Below are 14,007 nucleotides of genomic sequence, written 5' to 3'. Positions count from 1 at the left end.
CTGCACGAGCCCAAAATCAAGCTCAGCACCGGGCCGATCTTGAGTCACTCGACTCACTCCGCCCAGCGCGATCTGACTCATGCCCCTGCTAGTCATGATCCCAACATATTTAAATAATCCAATAGGCTAAATTAAATACCAGGAAGCTGCTTTCACCCAGTGCCTGGGAGTCAAAGGCCGCCCCTGTTTGACCACGGCTGGACACCGTTTAGCACTGGTTTCCACAAGCATGGACCAAGCGTGGCGGCAACCTTGGGGGTTCTTGTAAGCTATTAGAGACCCTGGGTGGTCGACAACAGGGCAGGTTGGTACCTTGGCACTCCCTTGGCACGTAGGCATCTTGGCACTGTCAGCATGGAACTCTGTGGGTGTCCACGGAAACCCGTGGGTGTGGGTGCGCTACCGGCAGACCGGAGAATCCCGTCAGTAGCGAATTCCGCTGAATGTGATAATCAGCTGGATATCTGTTTTTTCTGTGATGTTGACTGAAGGGAAAACATTGGTCAGGACACTGGGATAGCTCCAGGACTCTTCTTCAAAGTAATAAAGAACAAAGAACAATATAGCACAGGAACAGGCCCTTCGGTCCTCCAAGCCGGTACTAGCCATGATGCCACCCTTGGCCAAAACCCTCAGCACTTCCTAGAGCCGTATCCCTCTATTCCCATCCTTTCCATCTATTTGTCAAATGATCCAGATTATTTACATCCATCACAACAGGCAGATGAGACCTGAGTTCAATATGTTATCTCCAACGGCGCAGCAATCCCTTCGGACTTCACCACAGTGTCAGCTTTGATTTTGTGCTCAAGTGCTGGAGTGGAGTTTGAACCCACCGCCTTCTGTCTGAGAGACAAGAGCACCATCAGTTGATCCATAGCTGACAATATTGTGAGCGTGCAGCATTGACAGATGCGATGTTTAACTAAGGCCCCACCTGGCCTCTCAGGTGGACATAAAGGGGGAGATTCTCTGCCCTCCCCGCGGTGTGTTTCCCGCAGTGGGAGGAGGCCTACAGTGGCTGCAGCGGGATCTCCTGCTCCTGCTGCTGTCAATGGGATCACATTGAATCCACCCCATCCCGCGGGGGTTCAACAATCGGTGAGACTGGAAGATCAGCCGGACAATCCCACCCAAACTGTCCTACCGCATCCAGGGAAGCTCTGCGTTCCTCCAATTCTGACCTGTTGCTCAGTCCTGATTTTAGTCACTCCACCGTTAGCGGCTGAACTTTCAGCCTAAACTCTGGCATTCTCTCCCTAAATATTTCCATGATGTGGAGATGCCGGCGTTGGACTGGGGTGAGCACAGTAAGAAGTCTTACAGCACCAGGTTAAAGTCCAACAGGTTTGTTTCAAGAACTAGCTTTTGGAGCACTGCTCCTTCATTCACCTGAGGAAGGGGCAGTGCTCCGAAAGCTCGTGTTTGAAACAAACCTGTTGGACTTTAACCTGGTGTTGTAAGACTTCTTACTATAAATATTTCCAGCTCTCAACCTCTTCATCCTCCTTTCAACCCTCACTTAAACATTGCTCTTTGACCAAGGATTTGGTCCAATATTACCAGCTGTGGTTTGGTATTAATGCTCTGGGGCTTTTACTACATTAGAGACGTACTATAAATTCAAAAAGCTGTTATTTTGGAGAGGACCAGGGGGGAATTCTCCTCTTAAGCAGTGTTGCTCGTTCTGGTGAGTGTGCTTTACACTCAATTGGCTCTGCTTTATTACTTAGCTCTAGAGTCGCCAGGTATCCTTATGATACCGCCACGAGGTTCAAGTTCAAGTTCAGATCAATGACTCAATACATCAATTAGTAAGGTTCAATCAAATACATTTATTATTACACAGTAAATCGATACTCATGCAACTAATACTAATGGACTAAACTATTCCTACCACTCTAAGCCAATACTTATCTTCGATAAGGGAACACACTGGATCAGGGAACAATGGCCTCTTGTTCTGTCCTGAGACTGCAGGCTTCCCAGTTGGTACGGGCTAAGGGGTCAGGAGTGTCTATTCTCATAGCGTGCATTGGTTGGACACTTACTTGTCGGTGTAGCTGTTGGCCAGGCCTCTCCTTCTCACGGTCAAGTTCTTAGAGAGCTGCTGCAAAGGTGTTCTGCTGGGAGGGCCGGCTAAGAGAGCGAACTGAACTTGGAACCTGACTTTTATAGGTCCCAGGGGCTTCGCGCCCATCTGGGCGGACCCTATACCTGCTTGCAATCGATTGGACCTCATACCAATCAATTGGTTTGAATTCCCCAATACTGGGGCTGTTTCCCGATCGCTGGGCGGTTCTTGGGGCTGTTTGTAACTTATTGTTTCAGACTCCCGTTGGCGCCGGGAAGTCTGACCTGCTATAGAATGTCCCAATTGTTGCTAATCGTTGTATCCATTATTCCCGGGGATCGCTTCATTAATATGCAAACTGCTGGTTTCGGTGCTTTCTGCTTTCTTTGCAGCCAGAATATACATGAACTTCTGCAAACTGCTTGTCTCTTTATAATTGTCCAGTTTTCCCTGCCACCTTTGTAAATCGCCATTTGGGTCGGGAAGTGGCCAACTTCGGTGGCTACAGAAGAAATGGAGAAAGCTGTCAAGGAATATCATTTAATCCACGGCATTAAAATCTTCTTTCCTGTCTTACATTCAGATGAGGTGCTGCTGGCAGATGTAAACAACTGGAAAAAAGCACTTGCTAATTTTTCAAAGGAATTCATTGGGCAAACACTGGTCTATCTGAATGGAACCACTGAGGAATGCAGGAATCGGGAATGCAATATGGGGAATTTAATCTGTGAAGCCATGGTAAGAAACACTTCCTTAAAAATTCACTCTTGGGACAAGGGCGTCGCTGGCTGGCATTTATTATCCCATCCCTATTTGCCCTTGAACTGAGGGCAGTTAAATGTCAACCACATTGCTGTGGTTCTGGCTGGAGTCACTTTCGGTGAAACCAGGTAAGGACGGCAGATTTTTATTCCCTAAAGGATATTAGTGAACCAGATGGACTTTTACAACAAGGATTTCATGGTCATCATTAGACATTTCATTCCAGATTTTTATTGAATTCAAATTTTGCCATCTGCCGTGATGGGATTTGAACCTGGGTCCCCAGAGCATTACCCTGGGCCACTGAGTTACTACTCCGATGACAGTACCACCGGCTCCCCCTAGTGAGGTGATCTGAATTGTACAATGATCGGGTGTTAGAGAAGTCTCCATTTTCTTCCCCTGGTCCCACTGCTCATCTCTTAAAGATAGAAATTTATACTTGGATATATGTTTGGCCATTCTCTCATGTCTGCCATTCATGCATGGTCACATCTATCAGAGCTCCGTAGTTGGCCAACATGTCCAAGTGGCCAAGTCATGAAAGTGGGACAGAATCGAAAGGAAAAAAATCGCTGCTCCTGAGATAATATTAGGGGTGCATTGCATCTCCAACTTTGATTTTGTACATCCTGCTCTGAACTCTGCTTATATTTTTATGTTATTTGGTTTAAAACTGAGTTAATGACAAGGCGTGGCGGTGTTGGAAAGGGTAGGGTGCGTTAGGATGGAGGAGGAATCTTGTAAGGTGTCTAGTTTGAAGGCTATGTGACGGTAGGGTTTCCAATGGCTCCAAGTAGGTATTCAGGGAGCCCGGTGGTGCAGTCCACGGTGAAGATAATAATAATAATCGCTTATTGTCCCAAGTAGGCTTCAATGAAGTTACTGTAAAAAAAAAACCTAGTCGCCACATTCCGGCGCCTGTTTGGGGAGGCTGGTACGGGAATATGGAATCAGATATGGAATCAGTTGAGGAGGCATTTTAGGGTGGAAGGGTGTCAGTGCTAAGGCCGCTGTGCGAGAATCATGGGTTTGAGCTGGGGGGGATGGATAGTTTGTACAGGAGGTGGAGGGAAGTGGGGCTGGTCAAGGTGAGGGTTCTGTATTTGGAGGAAGGGTTCGCCAGTCTGGAGGAGCTAAGGGAGAGGGTAGAGCTGCCAAAGGGGAGTGAGTTAAAAGCCCCCCCCCCCCCCCCCCCCCCCCCGGGCTTGTACATGGCAGTGTCTACCTGAAAAAGGGGAAAAAATCTTTACAGACTGTATAGTTGATTGTTGGGAAGTATTTTTCCCGGCGTGTTTATTCGCTGTAACCCGTTTGTAATAAAATACATTTTTTTTAAATAAATAAAACTGGGTTAATGATATGGCTGATAGAAGGTGATTGAGGTGAAGTGTAGGGAAATAGAGCACTGGAATTCCATTAAACTATTTCAAAGAAGAGCAGGAACTTTCGCTGGCATTTATAATGGGCTCTCCCTTATGTCCTCCCTTATGTAACATCACTGAGCCGCAGATTAGCTGGTCATTATCACAATGTTCTTTGTGGGACTTTCTGAGTTTAAACTGACTGCAGCAGTTCCTCTTCCATAACATCAGAGACTATGGGCTGGGTTCTTGTGTTGAGTGCGGAAAATGCAAGTTGGGCCATTTCCTGACTTTGGAAACCTGAGCCCATCACCCCTGTCCACAAGTGCCATGTTTTCATTTGCCACAGACAGGGATGGACATGGCTCAGGTTTTCCAACTCCCAAGGCAGTGTGAACAGAGTACTGGCGACAAGATGGACTGATCAGAAGGCCTGGCCAGGCTCCAATGTAGCTCCTATGCCCCCTCACTCCACCCATCCCTATTACCCCATCATGTCCCTCAGACCCTTCATGCCTCCTCGTATTCGTTATGCCCCTGCCTTGTCCCCTCATACCTCCAATCTTACCCATGTATCTTCCATTAACACTCTGGTTTAGCACAGGGCTAAATTGCTGGCTTTGAAAGCAGACCAAGGCAGGCCAGCAGCACGGTTCAATTCCCGCACCAGCCTCCCCAAACAAGCGCTGGAATGCGGCGACTAGGGGCTTTTCACAGTAACTTAATTATAAGCCTACTTGTGACAATAAGCGATTTTCATTTTTTTCATTGAGTAGGTACCGTCCTTGGGAGCACTTGTAAGTGCAATATACGTCCTTTGAACGAAGGACCAAAGCATACACCTTCAACAATCTGTCACTGAAAATCACAACCATTCATATTAAAAAGAACCCAGATGCGAAGAAAATGATACAACACCCCCTCAAGTGGTCATTCAGTTACAAAGACAAACACATTCAACAATCACATCAAAGACGGATATTCCTATAATAACCTCATATAACTGTCAATCAAATTGAGATGAGCGGTTCTTCACTTTTCAAAGCTAATGGACTCAGCTTTCAAAACTAACCATTACATCTGTAAATATTTAAGCCTATGAAAATCACAACAAATGCTACGGGGAGGGGTTTTGCACCCGTATTTGCCATGAGGGAAATGGCGACACGGGTACAAAATCCCGCGGGAGCTGGACAGCAAGAATGTCATTGGCGAGATCTCATTTCCTGATTTCCCCACCCCTCCCTCCCCTGCCGTGACATAATAATCTTCCCATCCAGGAAAAATGGGAATATCATTTCAATACATTAGCAGCCCACTCGCGTGCTTCCCCACTGTATGATGTCATGTCGGTGAGGTTTACAACTGCTTTTTTAAAAAATGGGAGTCAGGCAAAGGAACCCATCGGTCTCATACGAGGAAGTACAGCCCAGGAGGGAGAGGGACGTGGCTGGGCAGTACCCTGGCACCCTGTCAGCGCCCTTCAGGCAGCAATGCTAGGCGGCAGTACCAGGGCGGGAGACCTCAGTTGAGTAGGTCTGTCCGTGGGTTCCCCATGTGGTGGGATGGGGCGTTCTCTGAGGGGGGGGAGGTTCCCGGGGCAAGGGGCTAGGGTTGGGGTTGTCTCCATCTCTTTTAGGGTGAGTGGGAGGAATTGAACCACGGTCCCTCTCGCTTTGAGGCAGCAGTGCTAACCACTGTGCACTGTGCTGCCCTTCATGGTTACCATTAGACTCTTAATTCCAGATATTTAAATTAAATTAAAATTCCACCATCTGCCCTGTTGGAATTCAAATCCATGCCGCCAACGCATTACCCTGGGTCGCTGGATTACTAGTCCAGCAACAATGCCACTGACTTCCCGATAGTGCTCAGAACTGTTCTCAATATTCTAGCTGAGGTTTGACTAGCTTTATGTACAAATTCAGCATGACCTCCTTGCTCTTGTATTCTTTGCCCTATTAATAAAGCCCAGAATACTGTGTACTTTATTAACTGCCTCCACTTGTCCTGCCCCTTTTTTGACTTATACACATATACACCCAGGTCCCTCTGCTCCTGCGCTCCCTTACAAATTTTCCCCCTTATTTTAAATAGTCATTCATGTTCTTCCTACCAAAATGCATCACCTCGCACTCCTCCGCATTGAACTTCATCTGCCACCTCTCTGCCCACTCCACCAGCTTGTCGGTATCTTTTTTTTTATAAATGTTTTTTATTCAGTTTTCATTTTTTATATTGAACAAATTAAAAATTGTTAGAGAGAAAAAAAAGGAACACGCAAAAATTAACATATATATTTACAGGTAAGCATCTTCGTAATAATAACTGTGGCCGCCCCCTTTAGCCGGCATACATATTTTACATTCCCCAATATGGCCGAGGCACATGTTTATTGGCATTTATTTACAGTTTGGTTTTGGGCCTTAGCTAGCCATCAAACCCCCATAACGAACCCGTACCCCCCCCCCCCCCCCCCCCCCGGCTACCTTCCCCCGATTCCTGTCCATTTTCCCCTGATTCTTGGCCGCTCGACTATTCTTCCTCTTGTTCGTTGGCCACAAACAGGTCCCGGAACAATTGCATGAATGGCTCCCACGTTCTGTGGAAGCCGTCGTCCGACCCTTGTATGGCGAATTTGATTTTCTCCATTTGGAGAGATTCCGAGAGGTCGGACAGCCAGTCTGCAGCTCTGGGCGGTGCTGCTGACCGCCAGCCAAACAGGATTCTACGGCGGGCGATCAGGGAGGCAAAGGCAAGGGCGTCCGCCCTCCTCCCCAGGAATAGATCTGGCTGGTCTGAAACCCCGAAGACCGCCACAATCGGGCATGGCTCCACCCTCACCCCCATCACTTTGGACATAGCCTCGAAGAAGGCTGTCCAGTACTCCACAAGTCTGGGGCAAGCCCAGAACATGTGGGCGTGGTTGGCCGGGCCTCTTTGGCACCGTTCACATCTGTCCTCCACCTCCGGGAAGAACCTACTCATACGGTTTCTCGTTAAGTGGGCTCTGTGTACCACTTTTAGTTGCGTCAGGCTGAGCCTTGCGCACGTGGAGGTGGAGTTGACCCTATGCAGTGCTTCGCTCCAGAGTCCCCACCCTATCTCCATCCCCAGGTCATCCTCCCATTTCCTTCTTGTTGCGTCCAGTACGACATTTTGGTCAGGCCAAATTGCTGCCGCAGTTGGTTCCAGGATTGGAGGGTGGCTGTCACCACTGGGCTGCTGGAGTGTTTTTTGGGTGGGGATGGGAGTGCTGCCGTGGCGAGGGCCCGGAGGGAGGTCCCCATGCAGGAGGCCTCCTCCGCATGCACCCACTCGGCTTCTGGCTCCTGGATCCATCTCCTAACTCGCTCGGCTGTTGCCGCCCAGTGGTAGAATTGTAGATTCGGGAGGGCTAGCCCCCCCCTGGATTTTGTTTTTTGTAGGACCTTCTTTAGGATCCTAGCATTTTTACCCCCCTCCCCAACCATCCGAACGCCATGATAAGTTTGTCCAGCGCTTTGAAAAAGGCCTTGGGGTTGTAGATCGGAATGGATCTAAACAGGAAGAGGAACCTGGGCAGTACGTTCATTTTGATCATCTGGACTCTCCCCGCGAGGGAGAGCGGGAGTGTGTTCCATCTTTGCAGGTCCTTTTTAACTTCCTCCGTCAGGCTGGTGAAGTTCCATTTGTGGATCCCTTTCCAGTCATGGGCTATTTGGATCCCCAGGTAGCGGAATTTGTGTCGGGATTGTTTGAACGGCAGCCCCTTTAGTGCTGCCCCCCCCCCCCCCTTGCGGGTGTACTGGGAAGATCTCACTTTTGCTCATGTTGAGTTTGTAGCCCGAGAAGGCTCCAAACTCTTTCAGGAGCGCGATGATTCCGTCCATGCTGCTTTGTGGGTCCGAGATATAGAGGAGCAGATCATCCGCATAGAGTGAGACTCTGTGCTCTCTACCTCCCCTTCGGATCCCCCTCCAATTTTTTGCTGCCCTGAGCGCGATTGCCAGCGGTTCGATTGCTCGTGCGAACAGCAGCGGGGACAGTGGGCATCCTTGTCTGGTGCCCCTGTGCAGCTGGAAGTATTGGGAGTTGGTATCGTTGGTCCGTACACTCGCCATGGGAGCGTTGTATAGGAGCTTTACCCAAGCGGTGAACCCTGTTCCAAGCCCAAACCGCTCCAGTACCTCTATGAGGTATTTCCATTCGACTCTGTCGAAGGCCTTTGTTATTACCGTCATTGACTCTTTCTGTTACATCTTCAGAAAACTCCAGCAAATCAGTTAGATACAATTTTCCCATTAGAAATCCATGCTCTTCCGAATTAACTCACATTTTTTCATGCGACTGCTAATTCTATCCCAAAAACTGTAGACGTTTGCCTATCACTGATGTTAAACTAACTGGTCTGTAATTTCTGGGGCTATCCTTACAGCCTTTTTTTGAACAAGGACATAACATTTACAATTCTCCAGTCCTCTGGCACCTCCTCTAAGACGGGAGAAGACTGAAACATAATGGCCAGCATTCCTACAATTTCCATTCTCATTTTCTTCAAGATCCATGGATGCATTTCATCCAGACCTGGTGCCTTGTCAATCTTAATTACTGAATATATTCAACCTTCTTCCTTACCAATATTGAAACCATTTTGTAATCACCATGGCATCTGTCTCCTTGGTAAGGTGGTACTTGAATTCCACCTTCAAAATGAAAATCTCTGCTCACATTCTTAACAATTCGTACCCTACAACAATCAAGTTTCAAATTTTAAGGTTCATAGATTCATAGAATCCCTACAATGCAGAAGAAGCCCATTGAGTCTGCACCAGCCGTCTGAAAGAGCATCCTACCTAGGCCCGCACCCCCACCCTAACCCAAAACCGCATAACTCCACCTAACCTTTTGGATACTCAGTGGCCATTTAGCATGGCCAATGCACCTAACCTGCACATCTTTGGACATGTGGAAGGAAACAGGAGCACCCGGAGGAAACCCACGCAGCCACCGGAGAACATGCAAACTCCACACAGACAGTCACCCAAAGTTTGAATCAAACCCGGGTCCCTGGCGCTGCGAGGCAGCAGTGATAGCCACCTTGCCACCCAAGTGCCCCTAGAACTTTGAGCAAAGTGGAGATTTTAAGTGAAACATCTTTAATTGAATCATAGCCTCCAAGAGGAATCAATGTTAAAATCAGAGTGATTGGGACATTTGTTGCCTGGAATAATCAATGTTTAGGTTGCCGAAAAGTAGAGTACATATACTGTATTATGCATTCATTGATGAAATTATTTATAAAATAAAATAAATCTCTAAATATAAAAAATGCGATATACTGTGGCACTTTACGCTATTTGTCATCAGAAGAAACATTAAAACATGTTAAGTTGAACTGCTGTACATTCCGAAATGCTTTTTTCCAGTTGTTCATTGGATGTAGGTGTTGCTGGCTAGGCCAGCATTTATTGCCTGTCCCTAATTGCCCTTGAGAAGTTAGTGGTATGCGTACTTCTTGAACCCTGGTATGTAGGTACACCCACAGTGCTATCAGTGACCGGGTTCCAGAATTATAGCGCAGTGGCTGAAGAAGGAATAGTGATACAGTTCCACGCCACAATGGCATGTGTCATGGATGGGAATCTGCATTTAATAATAACTGAACCAAGCTTTAAAACAAAACACATTTTAAAATATACAAAAATTCATGAGACATAATTGAACGTTTTTTAAAAATTACATACGCCTAGTTTTAGATTGACCAGGCTCCGGCTAATAACGCAAGAGACCTGGGTTTGATTCCCGGCTTGGGTCACTGTCAGTGCGGAGTCTGCACGTTCTCCCCGTGTGTACGTGGGTTTCCTCCGGGTGCTCCGGTTTCCTCCCACAGTCCAAAGATGTGCAGATCAGGTGGATTGGCCATGATAAATTGCCCTTAGTGTTGGGATGGGATTACTGGGTTACGGGGATAGGGTGGAGGTGTGGGCTTGGGTAGGGTGCTCTTTCCAAGAGCTGGTGCAGACTTGATGGGCTGAATGGCCTCCTTCTGCACTGTAAATTCTACTATTCTATGAGACTTCTTTGAACCCAACTCTTTGATCAAGTTTCTGGACAGCACTTTGTGGCTTGGGGTCATGTTTTGTCTCATTATATAAAGCACCTTCGGGCATTTGGGACTGGATTCTCTGCTTTACGACTCTGAAAGCAAGAATCGCGATCGGGAGGAGAATCGACCAAAATGGAACAAGTTTGTTTTGTGCCCAGCATCGAATCGGACACCATGCTCTGGTTCTTCGCTGGTGGTGAAATTATTGTTTGTACCCCGCACCAGTGGATCGATGCAAAACCGTCATTTGCTTGGATTTTAATATCGTTAATGGCTTGTACACTTCATGCTCCACCCTCTGCGAGGCTCTATCCCTCTTAGGCAGATGTCTCGCAGGCACGAATTAGTGATAGTATTGACAAGCGGGGCCTGGGTGCCATGGCTGTCGAGGGGGAGCGAAAGGATAAAATTCCTCTGGAAAAGCTTCCAAAAATGTCAGGCTTGCTGGGGGTGGCTGCCTGGGCCCGGGGCAGTAGAGGGGATCAACTTGGTGCTGAGTTTGTGGATCGGGCCCCCCCCCCCCCCCCCCTTGGGATCAGAGTGGCCTGGCTCAGACCACCTTTGCTGCAGTGTGTCTTTTAAACTCTCCCCCTACTTACAGGCTCCTGGCTGCTCACTCTGCTGAGTGCTGCCTGTGTGCTTTAAATGCTCAGAAGGACTCTGGTCATCTGGGAGCCCACCCAGGCCACCCCTCTGGACACCCTCATACCCCAGCTGTATCATCAAGTGTAGGGCGTGGTCAAGCTCAATTCGGGGTCCACCAGGTGTTGGCACTCCTCAGAAGCACAGCCCCGCTGCAGGGGAAGCAGGGAATTAGCAGAGTTCACCCCAGCCAGAGGACACCTGCACCATGGCCTTTGGCGCCCTCCCTGGCTCTCTGCCCCCCCCCCCTCGTGGACGAGACCTCACCCCTCTATATCACCAGCTGTCTCCTCCTTGTCAGACTTGCAGCAGCGACTGCCTCTGCCACCACCTCCCAGGTAGTGTTCAGGAGGGTAGGCTTGAGTCTGCGGCCCACGCTGGGGAAAAGGGTGTCCCTCCACTCCTCACTGGCATGGAGCTGTGGGCCCTCCTCAGACCCCCGACGGGTGGGGGGGGGGGGGTAGGTCTTCTCTGAGACATCTTGGTGGCTGCAGTGAGTGTGTGGTAATTGGAACGCTTAAAAACAACTCCAGCTGTCAGTCTCTGGCACTAACTCCGGCTCCAGAGGTTACGATGCCCGCTGGGTTGGGAACTGCTTTCAACTCGCGCTGGCAGAGTGCTGGGCCATTTGCATGTCCTGACTTGTTTACCGAATAGCGCTCCAAACAGAATTGTGAATCACACGCCATTCAGTCCCAAATGGAGAATTCCAGCATTCATTGTGGAAGAAGTACTGTCTTTGTTGATTCCTGCTAACCTGTGACAATCTGCACACATCAGCATAAGGATAAAACTGAACGCCCTGTAGAAGTACAGCGTGTCAGACAGCGGAGCTAACAAAACCTACACTCCTCTTCTCTACATTTGTAACAATTCCAGATCAATGAAAATATCCGAAAACCAGATGACAAGTCTTGGACCCATGTATCCATTTGTTTGACACAAGGGGGTGGGATCCGTGCGCCCATTGATGAGCTCAGTGACAATGGTATGTAGGTCAGCTATTATTTCCATAAATGCTTTGAGTACTCCTTTCTGTCCGTGACGGGCCTGATGAAGCTTTCATTAGAACCTGCCTCAACTGGAAATAGGCCAAATTCAGCAAATTAGTGAATTGAAAACATAAAAGAATGTGTTGTCTAATACAATAATATTCAGGAGCTTTATTAAGATTGAGAAGTGGTTGGGCATTTAGGAAGAAGAAGAGCGTCTCTCGGAGGCATTTGTCGCAACGGTGAAAGAATTATACAGGGCTAGATTTACCGGCTGTTCATGTCAGCAGGAAATTCCAGCCCCACGTCGGCGCACTGGTTTCCCGGCGACAAGGGGTGCTGTCACCAGGAAGTCCCGTTGACAACGGCGGGATGGGGAGGCATGTGGTGGGGTAGTCGGAAAATCCCACCCACAGACTGGAATTGGGGGAGATTTTCCGCTCCTGTTTCCGGCGGGCAGAGTTTGCGGCAGGAGGGGAAAATCCCGCAGGAGGCCCAAAACACAATTTACACAGATGGGATGTCCCATAGCAATTGGTACCCTCGTCCACCAATGACGTAACTGGATCCCAACATACAACAACTTACAAAAACTTACATTTTTTAAATTCATTTATGGGATGTGTGCATCACTGGTTAGGCCAGCATTTATTGCCCATCCCGAGTTGCCCTTCAGAAGGTGGTGGTGAGTTGCTTTCTTGAACCGCTGCAGTCCTTGAAGTGTAGGTATACCCACTGTGCTCTTAGGGAGGGGGTTCCAGGATGTTGCCCCAGCAACAGCGAAGGAACGGCGATATATTTCCAAGTCAGGGTGGTGATTGACTTGGAGGGGAACCTCCAGGTGGTGGGGTGCCCAGGTATCTGTTGTTCTTGACCTTCTAGATGGTAGTGGTCATGGGTTTGGAAGGTGCTGTCTAAGGAACATTGGTGAGTTACTGCAGTGCATCCTGTAGATGGTACACACGGCTGTTTGTCGGTGCTGGAGGGTTTGAATGTTTGTGGAAGGGGAGCAATCAAGCGACTGCTTTGTCCTGGATGGTGTTGAGCTTCTTGAATGTTGTTGGAGCTGCACTCATCCAGGCAAGTGGACCGTATTCCATTACACTCCTGATTTGTGCCTTGTAGATGGTGGGCAGGCTTCGGGGGGTCAGGAAGTGATGAGGATTCCTCGCCGTCGACCTGCCACAGTATTAATATAGCTAGTCCAGTTCAGTTTCTGATCAATGATAAACCAAACGGAATCTCATTATCAGGCCTCCCCGCCCCTTTCCCATCCACCTTTTACATAATCTGTTCACATTTATGTGAGGACAATGCTGGGAGCAATGTTGGGAGGGGGGTGCTGAGCACGGGAGAGCAATCATGTTGCAGACAGGGTTGTTACATGGGGTGGTGTTTGGGGGAAGTGCTGTTTGGAGATAAGGTTTTATTTTTAGCATTTTCTATCGGCCACCCTTAAAAAAAGGGGACGGTGATCTTCGAAAACCTATGTTGCTGGCAGGGCAGCACAATCCACATGTGGACCAGGTGTAAACTCACCAGGCCAATGGAGAGGCCTGTCTGGTCAGGTAAAGGTCAGGGTGGTACCCTGGCTCTCTCCTGGCACCTTGGCACTGCCAAAGGTGACTGGTGGCCTAGCAAGGCTGGCAGGGGCACTGCCAGGGTATCAGGGTGTCGGTGCCTGGGTTCCAGGGTGGCACTGCCAAAGTCTGGGGCCTGAGGGGGGTTACGCCCATAAAAGGGGGAATGAGAGGGCTATGAAGGGTGATGGGGTGAAATGCGGGAATGAAGGGGCTTCATAAAGGTTGGAGGGGTAAAGGATGTGGGCCCTGAAGGGGGGGGGGGGCTAAAAGGGGTAGTAGGGAGGCCTGAAAAGGGAGGGCCATCAGTTACCCCAAGGCAGGGAGTCCTCACTTGGGGGGTTTGGGGTAATGCCCATGTGTGGGATATAACATTGACCAAGCGTGGGGGGGGGGGGGGGGGGGGGGGGGGGGGATATGGGAGACCCTCAAGCTCACTTTGAGATAAAGGTACCCATTCAAAATGGCGGCCCAATCTCTAAGGAGCCAGTCTGGCCAGTGGGTT

General features: G+C 48.9%; 1 protein-coding gene across 2 annotated transcripts in view; it reads left to right on the top strand.

Annotated features, from left to right (window-relative positions):
* LOC119969310 (5'-nucleotidase-like) overlaps positions 1 to 14,007 on the top strand; it is a 110,996-nt gene that overhangs the window by 75,641 nt on the left and 21,348 nt on the right. For both annotated transcript variants that reach the window (XM_038802784.1, XM_038802773.1), the window contains exons 5-6: positions 2,658 to 2,812; positions 11,810 to 11,918. In XM_038802784.1, the coding sequence (XP_038658712.1) occupies positions 2,658 to 2,812; positions 11,810 to 11,918 (264 nt within the window). The remainder of the gene's footprint in view (positions 1 to 2,657; positions 2,813 to 11,809; positions 11,919 to 14,007) is intronic.

Source organism: Scyliorhinus canicula, chromosome 1, assembly GCF_902713615.1.
Source record: "Scyliorhinus canicula chromosome 1, sScyCan1.1, whole genome shotgun sequence".
Taxonomy (NCBI): domain Eukaryota; kingdom Metazoa; phylum Chordata; class Chondrichthyes; order Carcharhiniformes; family Scyliorhinidae; genus Scyliorhinus; species Scyliorhinus canicula.
Note: the sequence above shows the minus strand (reverse complement) of the source record. Positions and strands in the feature narration are given on the sequence as shown.